The 14,965-nt window shown below is 41.3% G+C and overlaps 1 protein-coding gene across 1 annotated transcript in view; it reads left to right on the top strand.

Annotated features, from left to right (window-relative positions):
• The window catches only part of LOC121299806 (mediator of RNA polymerase II transcription subunit 13-like), a 123,594-nt gene that overhangs the window by 26,291 nt on the left and 82,338 nt on the right, over positions 1–14,965 (top strand). The window contains 1 exon segment of the mRNA XM_041227896.1: positions 2,842–3,079. Within this exon segment, the coding sequence (XP_041083830.1) occupies positions 2,842–3,079 (238 nt within the window).

Below are 14,965 nucleotides of genomic sequence, written 5' to 3'. Positions count from 1 at the left end.
CACCAATGTTTCTCTCTCGGATTAGCTGGGGTGCAAAGGCCCTGGCCGCGTTTAATTAACCCTGCTCTGACCTTAGACACAGCAGCATGGCAAGCTCCCCTCCTGAACGCTGCAAAAACTATACATTTCATTGATGAGTTGATGCCAATAATATTTTACAATACAGTAATAAGCATCTAGAATACCATAACAAGACAAGCTAAGTTTACCTAGGCACACTGGCACTGTACTGTACATGCTTTTCCCAGTGTTTGTACATATGCATTATGCATGGTTTGCAGTGTTTTTAAATCTACTTTATCATACCTCACACAACTGAAATCTTTCTTTTACAGTGGTTATAGCTAATGCAATAAAATCTTCATTCACTTCCATATGCACATCAAAAGATGGTATCATACAAGGTTAAGATGCTTACCGTATCTGTGCCTTTTAGGTTGTTTTGGTGAAAGTTTCCTGTGGAAGGCGATATAATGGAGGCAGTCCTATGTACACATGTCCAGTTTTAAAATAATGTCATGTTTTAGCAAACTTATATTTTCATTATAAATCATGATATCTGGTGCTACTCTAGGTTAAGGAAATCTCTGTGCAAGCCTTGCTTTTAGACTTTCTTGCACTTTCTGGGTCATTCCACCTGGAGAGTAAAATTGCCCTCACCCGTTCACTGGCTTCTTTCCTATCAATAACCAATCGGCTGCTTTCCCTATTGACTGACATGGTATCAGCCAGTAACATGCTTTGACCCTGAAGACACTGCTGTGGTCAGATAACCTAGGAAGTGCAAGTGCATACAGAGAACTCTGGGAATCTGAGCTTTCTTTAACCTAAAGTAGTACCAGATCTTTTTATTTAAAATGAAAATGCAAAAAATGTGCAATAACATGTGCTTCTTTCAGAACTGCACTGTTGAGACCTTTGCATAGCAGAAGTGCAAAATGGATTTATGAAATTATATTGTAATTTAAGAGAAAAATACAATATTGTGGCAGATCTCAGGTTTAAAAATAAATGCAATGTTGCTGTTGAGAATAATAAATAAAGGGCAAGTAAAAAGGACACCAGTCCACAAACTTTATTCACAGTAAGGATATAGAAAAGGTGAACACTGCTGCATCTACTTTTGCATTCAAACCAAATACTTTTTTACATTTCCCTAAAAAAAACACAGATTGTGATAAAACTTGCAAAGATATTTTTTAATCAAGATATTTTTTTTGAAAGAATCCAAATCTTTCCAATTCTATTAAAAAAAAAAAAAAAAAAAAAAAAAAAAAAAAAAAAAAAAAAAAACAAAAAAAAATATATATATATATATATATATATATATATATATATATATATATATATATATATATATATATATATATTGTAAGGTACCAGGGAGGGGGTTAAAATCCTTCCCTGCTAAAAACCTTGTGAGAATGCACATTTGGGTGTTATGGGGTTTAATTGTAATTGTTTTAATGATTTAGTTAATCCTCGGCACCTGATCGTAATTATAAATTAGAGACAGGTGCAGGGTATTTAAAAGAGGCAGCCAGACTGATCGGGGCTGCTGAGTGAAGAGCCCGACTGCGTGTGTGTCCAGTCGTATTGAAGAGAGTGCTGAGAGAAGCCCGTTTTGGTGTTTGTCAGGTAAACGGCTTAGCCGTCCTGTGGTTTAGTGAGGAACCAGTCTATGTTTAGTCAGAGCTCCAAGAGGGAGCTAGGCATTTGTTTTGTTTTCATTTCTGTGTTTATTAAAAAGTGCGCGTCAGCGCCGTAAAAGATCAATTTTTGTGTCCTGGGTCTATCTTAAAGGGGCAACGAACTCCGTGAGTGCGAGGATCGTTTACAATATATATATATATATATAACCCTTGTGCTAAAGAATGCCCTTAGCAGGTTTCATAATTGGAAAACTATAAATTACATACAGGTTTGACAGACAGATAAACGGCCTCCATATACTGTTACCTGAGATTGATACATTGCATACCTTCTGCTAAAGAAAGTCCTAAGCAAAGACTGACAGACACACAGATAGACTAACTGATACAGAGGGAGAGAAAGCAGATACTGACACACTAAAACAGACAGATAGATGGAACAACATATTTATCAGAGCTGTTGGGCAGTTGTACACTCAGAAACTGGGTTTTTAAGAACTGAACCACTCTGAGCTACTCGGTTAAAAACCTGGGCTATACAACTCACTGGCAAGTGAAATGAATGTTTATTATTTAACAAGGGTGCTGGGGTCAACATGCTTTGCCAGTGTGCACGACCTTGGGCTTGCATTCATTTCACTTCAGTAATTCAAACAACCCTAAGGAGGCTAACCGTGGCCACAAGCTACTGGATTTCAGAGCTTATTATTGCTAGTCCGGGGAGAAAACACCTGAAGACTCACCTGAACTCTCCTTTAAAAAAGGGTGTTAACAGCCTTCAGCCAGTGCGTTGACCCCGATTTCACTGCTGAGGTAAAATGACCCAGTAAATGTAAGAGATTTACAGAGAGCAAGGCATAGAGACTGATAACTTTCTTTAATTGAATGTAGTCTGATGTCAAAACTGTATGTTTGATCTATGCAGTTAAAGGAAGTTTAGAACAGATAAGCGTGTGGAGTTAGGCATAGAACTGAATTCATGGGTTAGACTTCTGTGAGCATTATTATGGGACCTGATGTTCCTCAGTGATTCTTACCAAAGACTTACCCAAAATACTGACCTTTTAAATCCTTGAATGAATTCATATTGAAAAGGTCTTCCTAAACTGTCGCCACAAAAACGTTGTCCAGTTAGTGTCTCTAGGGCAGTTTACACTTTTCAAAGTGCTGCTTCTCTATCCTCTTGCAGGCAGAGCTGACCGGTATCAAATGGCGTCGGTACAGTTTCCATGGGAACGGGGAGTGCGGCCCGGTGATCTCGGCGCCGGCCCAGGACGACCCCATCCTGCGCAGCTTCACGCGCTGTGTCCACGCCAACCTGCTCTGCGTGTGGCGCCGGGACGTCAAACCCGACGCCAAGGAGCTGTGGATCTTCTGGTGGGGTGAGGACCCCAACCTCGCTGACATCATCCACCATGAGCTGGAGGGTGAGTACTGCTTCCATAGAGGCCCTGCTCACAGAATCCCCTACTATGTTTACAAGAAACACGGTACTTTACCTTTGCTGTATCCTGCATTGTCTGTAGCACAGCATTTTTTTTTTCAACTTTTGTTCAAGAATGTTTGCCAGTAGAATTTTTTTTTTCTTTGAAACATTGCAGTCTAAACAGTTTATGCTCCCCCCTGCAACAAAGCCACTGAAATGAGTGGTGTATTGTGGGAACTGGAAAATAAGAATTGTTGCAGGAGGGGGCTTGATCTGGATACACTGTGATCCTTAGGAAACATTTTTGTTTTCTCTCTCTTTTTCTTCTCCACCAAGAGAAAGAGGATGGTGTTGTAAATGACTTCTCGCTGTCAGCAACCACACAGTGTGGGGAAGCAATTAAAAAGGCAAATAGAATGCTTGGGTGTATAGCTGAAAGTGTAGAGTACAAATCCAAGGTGTTTATGATAAGGTTTTGTAATGCCAGCAGAGACCGCACTTGTACTGTGTCCACCACAGCACTAAAGAGACATTGTGGCTCTGAGAGAGTCCAATGAAGTGCAACCAGATAGTAGTGAGGGTTTGGAATGGTAACCCTGTCGTTATTGCTGAATCTTTGGCAACCTTTAAGACCAGACAAAGTTTTGAAATCAATCAGTTACTTACTGTATAAAAAAACTCACTAGTGTGGGTGTCTTCCCTCGTAAAGGCATGGTTGTGTGGTGTGCAGGGTGAGTCATACAGTCAGGGGGCGCAGAGATCCCTGAGGATCTCTCCTGGTAAAGGCGTGGCCGTGTGGTGAGCAGGGTCAGTCGTGTAGTCAAGGGGGTGCAGGTTCCTGGCTGTGCAAAGGGGATCCCAGAGGGAGAATTGCATTGGCTCTGGAGCTTCTGCAGTTTAGGGAGGCGAAATCTGTGGCCAGTGTTTCTACTCATCATGCTACAGCGAGTCCTATTGGCCAGGTGCCTGGTAAGCTCAAGCGGACACCTGCACGGCTTGTTCTGATGATCAGTAATATGATGCCTATAATAGATCTTGGGTTCCCTTTCTAGCTGAGTCTCTGACCCTCCAGCCTGTTTACACTGTGCAGTTGCAAACCAGCGTTGCCAGTGTGAATGGAGCTGTAATTACAGAACCCAGCATGGTCCCATACTTCAGTGCTAGTCCTATGCCATTGTGATTGTAGTCTATTGCTATGAAAGCTAATGTGAGTATGCCTAGGATTGAAATAAAGCAGCAGCTAAACACGCAGTTTGAGCTCACAGTAACCTGAAATTACTGTGCTTGAATGGCCCTGTTCTGTTATTTCTTTGTGACCGCAAATGCCGCCACACTGCATGTTGCAATGCAACTGCTTCAGCTTCAGTAAGTGTGTATTTATTATGCTTTAAGATGTGACAGATCTAGAGACGATCACTGTTTCTGTTTTAGAAAGACACTCAGTTTTCAATATTATTGAAAATTATTTGTCTCTGTATTTAAGCAGCAGTATCTCTCAGTACTATTCAGTGTTGTTTACTACACTTTATTTATTGTACTTCTGTGCACTCTTTCAGAATATAGACTGTATTGATAGCCCTGTTTCTTTGCATCAACAACACAATTCTATTTCTGAAGTGATTTTCATATCACGGGAAAATTCAAAGGGTATACAATATTTATATTTCACTCTGTAAAAGTATTGTATTTTATTTTATTTACAGCTTGAGCAGAATGTGAGAATCTGGTTCAGATTCAGTTTATGAGAAGTCGGACTCAGCGCTCAACTAGTAGATCTTGAGACTGCAGGGCACAGGAAGTTACATATGGAATAGGTACTACTGGAGTAATACAATGTGAGATGTGTAGTGCAATGTGGTGAATCAATCCCAGCCAATTGCACAGGAGCATCAGGGACAGTGCAACACTCCTTATTGGATCCCCAGCTTATATCTGGCCACTCCGGAATCTCGTTTAATAGCATTTTGAGTGGAACTTACAAAATACTAAGCCATGTGGAGAAATGTTTTGTCTAGTGTGTTGATCAGTGGACACGCTTCTGACACCCTTGAAACCTTATTCCACTATGTCAAACCTTTAAAGTAAACTTAGACATAAAAAGTTTTGAATGTTGCCTAAATGGTTAATCATTCTCAAAAATATGCAGGCCAAATATAGGTGTTTACAACGTAGGCCAATTTATTTCATGTGCAACATTGCATCACAAGCTTTCCATGTACAGTTAAATATGCACATGGAGTCTTATACACAAAGACATGTCATGTTTTAAAAAGTGTTAACATGATGGTTTTTGTGATTGGTTACAAACATTCCCAATTTGTTTAAGCATATAGACTTTAATTTACACAGCTTAACAGTCTCCAGAGAGATTTGATTACAGTGTATCAGTGTAGGGGTGTGAGCCTAGAGGACAGTTAAGAGTTAACACACTCCCCTTGTCCAATGCAAATGAGGCCAGACCCTGTGCTGGGGGAGAGTGGGTGGATTAAGAGGTGTTCTTTTGGGGAAAGTGGCAGGCTCTTCACATCAGTACAGACTGACAGGGCTTAAATGTGTCTGGTGTGTCATTCTCCTTCTCAGATTCCCAAGCACTGGGGCCCACAGTCTTGCAGCCTTCCCAGCATGTTTTAAATACACAGGGACATCCATGCAAGCACAAGCTGGGAGAGTGAAGGGCGGAGGAGGGAGGTTCTTTAGAAACAGAACAAAGGCAGGGCTCTATTGCAGGAATTGCTGGACCAGCACTAGCATCCAAACCAGAGAGGAGATGGTCAGCTTGGTTCACATTGCTGAGGGAGGGGTCTTGCTTGGTTTCATTCTGAGATTAAAGCACAGAGAACTGGGGGTAGAATGACTACTTCATAATGTCTGGTGCTGTATTTGTGAACATACTATTTTGTAACACTTTGCTGTTTGTGCAATGCATTTTAAAACTGCTTATAAATGTTCTAAAATGTCATTTATACTGTATGTTAATGGATTGCAACCACAACTGCATATCCATCCACCTGAAAAAAATAAACAAATAAAAAAATTTATTCGAAGCGCCTGTCGGAAACAGAGAGTGAGCTCTATCCTGGCTGAGAGCCACGGTGGTGGTGAAAGCTCTCTGGAGAGAGGCGCCCAGATGGGAGTTCACATCGCTGTGCCGCCGTTCCAGCAGAGGCGGGACTCCCCTCGCGGCCCACCCCACAGTCAACTTCTATCAAGGAAGAACCAGCTGCTCCTGAGCCTCACCCCCGCTGCCCACGAAGGATCCAGTTAGAGTTCCCTCAAGAAGCGCCTGCGATGGAGAGCGAGCAGCACCTATCACCCGAGAGAGATGGCATTGCCTACTGGAGAGAGCGCACAGCCCCTGCCTGCCATGAGAGCCTGACCTTACCCAGCAGCTTACTTCATCGGAAGGCCCCATGGCCAAGCTGCCATGATTCAATGGCACATCCTCACTGGAAGCCTTCCTCGCCTAGTTCGAGCTGTCCACCGCTGACTTCGCTTGGACAAAGCAAAAGAAAGCAACCTGCTTGGCCCAATCCTTAGTTGGGGCCGTGTCTGAAGCCTTTCCGAGAGGAGAGAGCCAACTACACAGCTCTGGTGTCGATACCGCGTCGGAAGAGAGCACCTAGGGTGAAGGTAGGAGCCGTAGCCGCTGATATCACATGTTTGGCTAGACAGGACTGCATAGAAGGGGAGATTGAGGCCCAGAGACTTGACCCCAACTCCACCACATTCCAACCCACTGATGCTGCAGTTGTTGGACGCGCAGGAGAAGGTACCTGCCTCTAGGCCGCCATCCATGTTGAGGGGGTGCCCTGTACTGCATTGACACCGGGTCCTCCATCACCACGGTCCGGCAGGACATCTTGCAGAGGGCCACTTCTGCCTGGAGGAGTCGGGTTTAAAGGACGCCGGTCCAATTGAAGATGGTCAGGGGGGAGCTGGCACCTGTAGAGGCAAGGTGATGGATACAAGTAGAATATGGAGGAGTGTAACAGGGTGGGACCTGTGCTGGCTCTTTTGTGCGTACATGGTCTTGCAGGGGGAGCTCGGGAGCCGTGAAGGGTCCGTCTGTCAATCGTGGCAGTGACACGGGGAGGCTGGGAGAGGGCTCGCTCTTTCACTCTGAGTGGTCGAGAGGTGGGTCTTGAGTGGTGCTCGACCTATAAGAATAATGCTCTGCTATTCCTCAGCTCTGCCCTTCTAGGAGAACGAGAGCGGGAGCTCTTTTCAGAAGTTACGGGAGAGACCAAAACAGAACGCCAGCGCCTGGATCTAAAAGACCAGACCAGCAAACCAGGCGGAGGAAGATAGCCTGGAATCGGGCAGGACAGTCCTTTCTGTTATGGTCCCAAGGGGGAACGTGTGTAGTCAGCGGGGAAACCTTAGGCATCCCCACACAGTGTTAGGTAGAGGAATAACGAGCAGGCACAGGCTGAAGACCCGAGCCGTACGGTTAGCGACGATGGGGGAATGCTGCTGAAGCAGCAAACTTTTGTTTGTAGTTTTGTTATTGTGTTTTATTTTCCCTTTTTGCTTTCGCCTTTTGTTTTAGATTATTATTTTGACGCACCTGTGCATGTGTGTGCACTCTTCATTGGCTCCCTGTTTACCATTGTTGGTACTCGGGTGAGCCAGCAGCGCAGTGCCATCTTGTGGGGTGTTCATAACGTGAACTTTGTGTTTGTGTCCAGTGAATTCCACCTCCCACAAGGAGTCATTAAGCACAACGAGATCTGCCTGGGTGCAGTGCAAGACCTCTGCATACTTATTTTGGATTTCCTATAACGAGTGGGCAGGCTGCTCAGTCTGCACCATGGCAACATCAGTCACTCAGAACCACTGCTTCGCCAGGCCGCCCTGTTCTGGCCCTCCTGTGGTATCGCTACCACCAGACTGCCCGCAATACCAGCCTCCAACCTGTCACAGCCCAGCAGCTACAGCTTCACCTGGGGGCCCTGGCAGCAGTAGAAGCGGTCTGGTGCAATAGCTGTGAGAGGTGCCAGGCTGTGGACACTGCTGACCGAATTCCAGGTCACCTTCGCCGGCCATGGAGAAACCAGCCACATGTACCTAGTTCAGCACTCCATTGGTACATGTGACACCCGCTCCATCAGACAGCACCCCTGCAGACTACCCCTGGCCAGGCAGGGATCGGCAGACCGCATCCTCCATGAAATGTAAGATGCAGACATGATTGAGCCCTCCGACAGTCTATGGGCCTCACTTTTGTGCTGGTACCGAAGAAGAGCGAGTGGTGGTTTTGCGTGGACCATAGGCGCCTTAATGATGTGATGGAGAAGGATTCCTACCCCTTTCCGCCCATTGACGAGTCCCTGGATCAGGTGGTAGGCTCTGCCTGGTTCAGCTCATTGGATCTTTGCAGTGGCTATTGGTAGGCTGATCTGTAAGAATGCACGAAAGCAGAAAATAAAATACTACCTACGTATTCTACCCATGGGTAGTTTACACTCTCATACATTGATGTTACTTTTGGTTCAGTTTGGTCTATGGGCTTCGTTGAACAGCTTTTCAGACATTAAATTAGCCTTGGGCTTGCACTGTGATCTTCTTGTCTAGATGGTGAAGATCATAGACCTCCGTGCATGTGTACTGTGCTCTCTGCTTTATTAAACAGCACCTTCAGTCTAGCCCTTTGTTTAGAGGAACGTGCTGTCTCTGGGGTTCTTCAGAGGTCTCGAAAACCTGTTATTCATGAAAGAAAAATACTAATTACACAAGTGAACGAGCAGCTTCCAGTCAGGCATGTTAGCTCTCAAATCCAGCCTGTGAGCTCCTGTGGAGACTACAGTTAGCAGACACACAGAAAGTGAATACAGTAGAGATGGAGACTAGACTACAAGATTGGTAGATACCAAAAAAAAAAAAAAAAAAAAGATAATAGTAACAATTGAAAATGATACTACTGATGCAAAACTTCCTATTCGTGCCTCTTTTTCCACAAAAAAGTCTTCGTGTTTCTGCGTCGGTATGCTTACCTTTTTAAAATACATTTTACATTGATCTTTCACATGAAATGTTTGATTGTAATTTAATTTAAGATTTAATTTCAGTGGACCTTTTTATGACAGATAATCTTAAAGCTTTTCAAAATAACACTTTGTATACTTTATATATAGATAAAAAGTCAATTGATAAAGTTAAATAATAAAATATTGTGATGATATCAGTGACCCCCCCCACAAAAAACAAAAAAAAGATGATGAGGGGAAAGGACCTTATCTAATTGTAGAGCAGCTTCCAAGTCTAAATTGAATGAAAGATTACCCCAATTAAAATGTAAAATAAACAATATCATTGCACATTTTTTTTCCTTTTTTCTTTAGTTTGTAAATACCTGGAGTTAGCCATACTTTTTCATGGCTTTATGCATCGATTGGCGGGTGTGCTGCAGGTTGTGAAATATTTCCCAAGGCCAGTACGTAAAGTTTGTACATGATTTATAATGCCTCGTCACTTGTCAAACTGCCATATCATGTTTTATTAATTGTGTCGTTACAGAAATACATACATACATACATACATACATACATACATACATACATACACTGTGTTTATTACAGACCTTCGATGGAGCACATTAGTTTCACTATGATATCCACACTCAATCACATCAATGTGATCACTGCAGATAAACAAACTGGCTTTCATATCAAAAGCTGGATTAGTGTGTAGACTATATTATTGTGCATATGTTGTTTCTGGGAGTGCAAATGAGTAACCAAATGAAAAGGATTTTTTTGGTCAGAACATCCTCAAAGACCTCATTCTGAAAGGAAATACATTGTTTCCGAAACTTGTTCTGCAAACATTGCGAATAATGAAATCTACTAAATTGCCAAAAGCATCAATGGTAGTGTTGATGTGGTCCATGAGTCAGTGGAGAGGCATTATAAACCACGCACAAAATGTTGTGTAACTGTAATACACACCGTGACCACTAACACAGCACATAGACCATGTTTGGCACACAGAGAAGAGAGAGAAGTTTCTACACGGAGGTCATACAGCTTACACAATGCTTCATTGGGCAAGCGCCAGTACTCTAACAGTACATGCGGAAGTCAACTTTTTTGGCTCAGAAGAGGTGCTGGGGAAGAGTGATTTTTGACATTAGCAGTATGGCATATGCAGCTGTGTGGGTGCATACAGATTATTATTATGACCAAATACACAGCAAGGTGGGATAGTTTGTTTTATTTTCACATAGTGCTGATGTACCCTTTAATAACCAGTGTGTGATAAATCAATCAATCAATTGACCAACTGATAGACCAAGAAGCCAGACAGACTGTCCTCAGTCACCGAGAGATCAGTTAGTTGACAGCTTGGTCGACTGGCCGAACAATGACTAGAAAGCCAAACCTGTTGCTGGACAGACAGACAGATCAAGAACCTGTGCAGCTAGGCAGATGGGAATGAAGAGTAGATATACTATGAAACCATCACCCAGAACTGTAAAGCAGTCAGTCAATGATAGTATAGATACTGCACTAATGTAAAACATAATAATAATTAATAATAATTCAATCGCACTTGAAGCTACCTACTTATTTGTTGTTGATTTAAATTGCATAAAGTACTTGTAGCTAACATAACAGTTCCATACATCTCACCTGTTTTGAACTTCAACTAGCTGCATATATCTTACTGTGCAGTTTTGAAAGAAACATATTTAAGCACGTATTTTTGTTATAAAACATACTGGAACTAATGTAGGTTAAAGAAAGTAGTCAATTAGCTGCAATCGCTAGAACTAGCTGCAGAGGTACCTTTGTTATAAGGGAGAGCGAAATGCATTGAAAGGGCTGCTGTTATCTCATTATCTATGTGGACTGACAGCAGTCTTTTTCCTGTTTTTCATGAGCATGGGATGAATCATTCAAGCAACAATACTGCACACATGATTCATTAGAGAACACTACAGCTTCAAGGAAGATTTAAGACTAAAGGCAACAGCTCTGCCTGTTTACCCACCACTGCAGGGTGCTTATGCCTGGAGAGGGGAGATTGGCTCTGGCTCTGTACGCATGCCACATCTTAATTTGTCTGTCAAGAGAACTTATGAAACTCGATTCTTGTAGTCTGAATCTGGGAGTTTAGGGACAATCACAAATTTCATGTTTGAGTATTCTTTCCAAATGTAAATTATTATTTATGGTAAACAAAAGTATAATTCATATTAGTGTAAAAAAACAAAACAAACCCTGGAATAAAGAGAAGAAATGCACTACAGTTGAATGTGCGTTCTTTATTTCAGATGTAATTTACTCATTGGTTTTCATTGCATAATATCTTTTTCATAAAGCCATTTATTAATTATTTTATATGAATGAATAAGTCATGTTTTGGCACCAAATACATTTCAAAGGGGTGTTTGTTGAAATATTGAAATATTTGCCCCAGCACAATAATGTGGTGACTATGCATATCATATTTACAAGGACATTGTGAAGCACAGCTATAATCAGAGCAAGTGCTATGGAGTGCATTGAAGCCACATTTTCATTGTCATATTCCTCAGTGCACAGTTTCTTTCCAGACTATTTTCTTCTTATAATCATCAGGCTGAAACACAGCTTAATCTGTTGGACCAGAAAGGAGGCATCAGCTCTTATCATCAATCTCATATCATCAGTCAGGCAGAATTCCTCACTGTTGTACAGGGAGTGTGTGGGACAGAGTTGGGGTCAATTCCATTTTTTCAATTCCAATTCCATTTCCTGTCCTAGTTCGCTTTTATACAATTCCAATTCCTGTTTCGTTTTACGGCATAGTCTTTACTGAGGTTTATGCCATGGGCTTTATCAGGTTACCTGACAAGTTCATTAAGTTGTATGAAGTATTTGTTTGCTGTAAAATGATTGGAATAGGAATTTTTGATTCTGGTGTGGGATCTCCCTGGCTTCAGGAGAGTGAACACAGAGAGAGCTCCTAACAAGTATGGTCTTCTCTCCTCTGTTCCCTATCCCTGTTTATCCCTTCCTCCATCTCCTGCTAGCCTCCTTCCTGTTTTCTGTACACTCCCTATTCCCTCTCTCCAACTCTTTGCTGTTACATCCCCTCTTTGCTCCCTCACTCCCTCTCCCGTATGCCTGCTTCTCCCTGTTCTCTTCTCTTTCTCTCCCCTTCATACCTACCACTGATCCTCCCCTTTCCTTCCTGCTCCTCTTTCCCCCTTCTCCTCTTCCCAACCTATTACTCCTTCTTCTTATTCTCTTGCTTTACAATCACTGTGCTCTTTTCTTCCCTTCCCTCCCCCATCACATTCCTCCCTGCTGAGACAGTGTGGCGGTGCTGGAGTGCAGTCAGGGACCAGGCCATTGTTGGGATGATCTCACTGCAGCACATCATGGGCTAAAATTAAACACTGAGCTAATCAATGGCTCGAGCAGAAAGCTCTTTTCTCATTTCATCATTGCTGTTCTAAGTTATGGATGAATTCCCAAGCTGCCTCCTTATTTTCCATTCTGCTTTTTAGTATTTTTAATATTCATTTTTAACACATGACACTATATCATTATAATATTATTAGGTGGTGTTGCTGCACTGGGTTTTAGAGTGTAGTCATGTGAGCATTGGGAGGGCTCATACCTGGTTCTTTAATTTGAATGTTTTAAGGGGAAAGGGCAACATTTTTTTTCTTCTTTTGGTGCTGAGGATGGGTTAAAAAGTATATATTGCTTTTAAAAGCCAAAAAGGGGGGTGGGGGGGTGGGTCTGATTGATTAGGTCAAGATGTACCAGTATTTGTTTATTTGAATCACTCTTGTTTGCATTTAAAGTAAAAACAAACAAACAAAACAAAAACCTGTCCGGCTTACGCTACGGGAGTTAAATCACTAAGCCAACCAGTTTCTCAGACAAACAAATTTTTCAGATTACATTTTCTGATACCATTTGAAAGAAATAAGTTGAAAAAAAAAGAAAAGAAAAATCAGCTTACGTTCCTCTAAGATGATACAATAAAGTACTGCCTTGAGAGGAAAGTACCGATGAGCAACTGTTGCAAGCTGCAGTCTTTTTTTTCTTCATTCTGAGATATTGTGAAATATTTGTTTTGCCGTTATGTAAGTACAGTCAGCACTCGGATATCCCTTACCCAGACACATGGTTTACTGCCCTTGTATTAACACAATCAATCCGCAGACATTTAGATTTTATTTTGCTGTTGGGTTGTTAAAGGGAAATTTTATATACTGCTACAATACTTCGGATTTAAAAGCATGTACTGTATTACAGTAAACGTGCTGTCTTTAGTTTTGGCAAGTGATATTTTCTGAATCATATCGTTATGAATTAAAATACTACTTCTGTTGAAAATATAGTACTGTACCAACAAAACCAATACAGTACATCTAAATGGAATCCTAATTATTTTAAAAAACAGTCCTATCAGATGTGTATTTTTGATATTGTATCTTTTTTGTGTTCCCTGAAAAGTGGACAAGGGTTGGAACGGACCAAAATGAAATAATCAGATATGCGTTACTGAAGTAAAAATTTTATATATTATAATTTTATATTTTATAAATGTACCCTCCTCCATTTTTCAAGATTTCTTTTTTTTGTGCACCGTTTTTTGATATCACACTCAGGTATTTTTAGGCTTTTTCGTTAAAAAACATGGATGCCGCGAACAAAACAATTTCACCATGCACGTTGGATTTGCGCAAAATATTCAAAGATCTTCTTGTCTGAAACCGCAATGTTGAGCGGCACAAAAATTGTCACGTTTGCTCAGGACAAGATCTTTTCTAAATTTTGTAAAATCCCTGCTTTTTCATTAAACATGGATGCAGCAAGCAAAATATTAATTTCACGAGTGCTATATTTACATATATTAAAGTATAAATTCATAATACAATACACTAGAAACATGAAACTCAGCAAGATAGTAGAGGGGAATGTGAAGTACTGTCGATTTCAAAATGGCATGTTTTGGTCACATGGTTTGGCGGTCATATTGATAATTGAATAACGACCTTTATGATCCATAACAAGAACAGTTTTGCACGTATGCTCTTCAATGTTGGTAGAGTTGTACGGCCCATAATACAGTAATATTCGTTAAAATCGAAAGCAGATTGGTCACATGGTTTGGCAGGCATATTGGAATTAACGTTTACATTTTATCTCCTAGGACATGGCGATGGGGTCATAGTTATAATGGAACACGTATAGGAAGACATATGTGCACTGTGAAAAATGTCATCACCTCTGTCCTTTGACCTCTCTAAAAGGTCAAGCTAAAAACTGGCTCCTCGCGCCTCAGGGATCACAGATAGAGTCATGGTTCATATGGAACACATATAGGAAGTCATACGTGCTCTGTAAAAAAAATGTCATTACCCATGACCTTTGACCTCTTAAGGTTCAAAACCTAAAAATTGGCCTATAACTCCTCAGCTGTATCTAAGACAGATCAGTGCACTTAAACTAAAGCGTAAGATTATGCTCAGTACACAATACAACTTATGTTGCCCATGAACTAATTATAGGAAACGTAGCAAGCTGTATTAGCGATTATTTGTGATGATTAAACCATGTTTTCTTGGAAGCCTTTATAGTTGCTAGCAACTCTAGTTATTGTTGTTGTTGTTGTTGTTGTTGTTGTTATTATTGTTATTATTATTATTATTATTATTATTATTAAAAAAAAAAACATTGGTACTGTTTTTTAACACGTTTGAACCCATCTTAATGTCGCTTCAATAGGACTCCAAGTTGACTTCATCAGGAGTTCCCCAATAAACTGGTAAAGTAATCATTAAAACAGAAAAGGTGTTGAGAATACAGATATGCTTAATTTTATTGTGGAACTGAAAATAGAGTACTCGGTATTGAATTGATTACAATAGTATTCACTATTA

This window comes from Polyodon spathula, chromosome 25, assembly GCF_017654505.1.
Source record: "Polyodon spathula isolate WHYD16114869_AA chromosome 25, ASM1765450v1, whole genome shotgun sequence".
NCBI lineage: Eukaryota > Metazoa > Chordata > Actinopteri > Acipenseriformes > Polyodontidae > Polyodon > Polyodon spathula.
The sequence above is the reverse complement of the archived record's forward strand: the minus strand, read 5'-3'. Positions and strand labels throughout refer to the sequence as shown.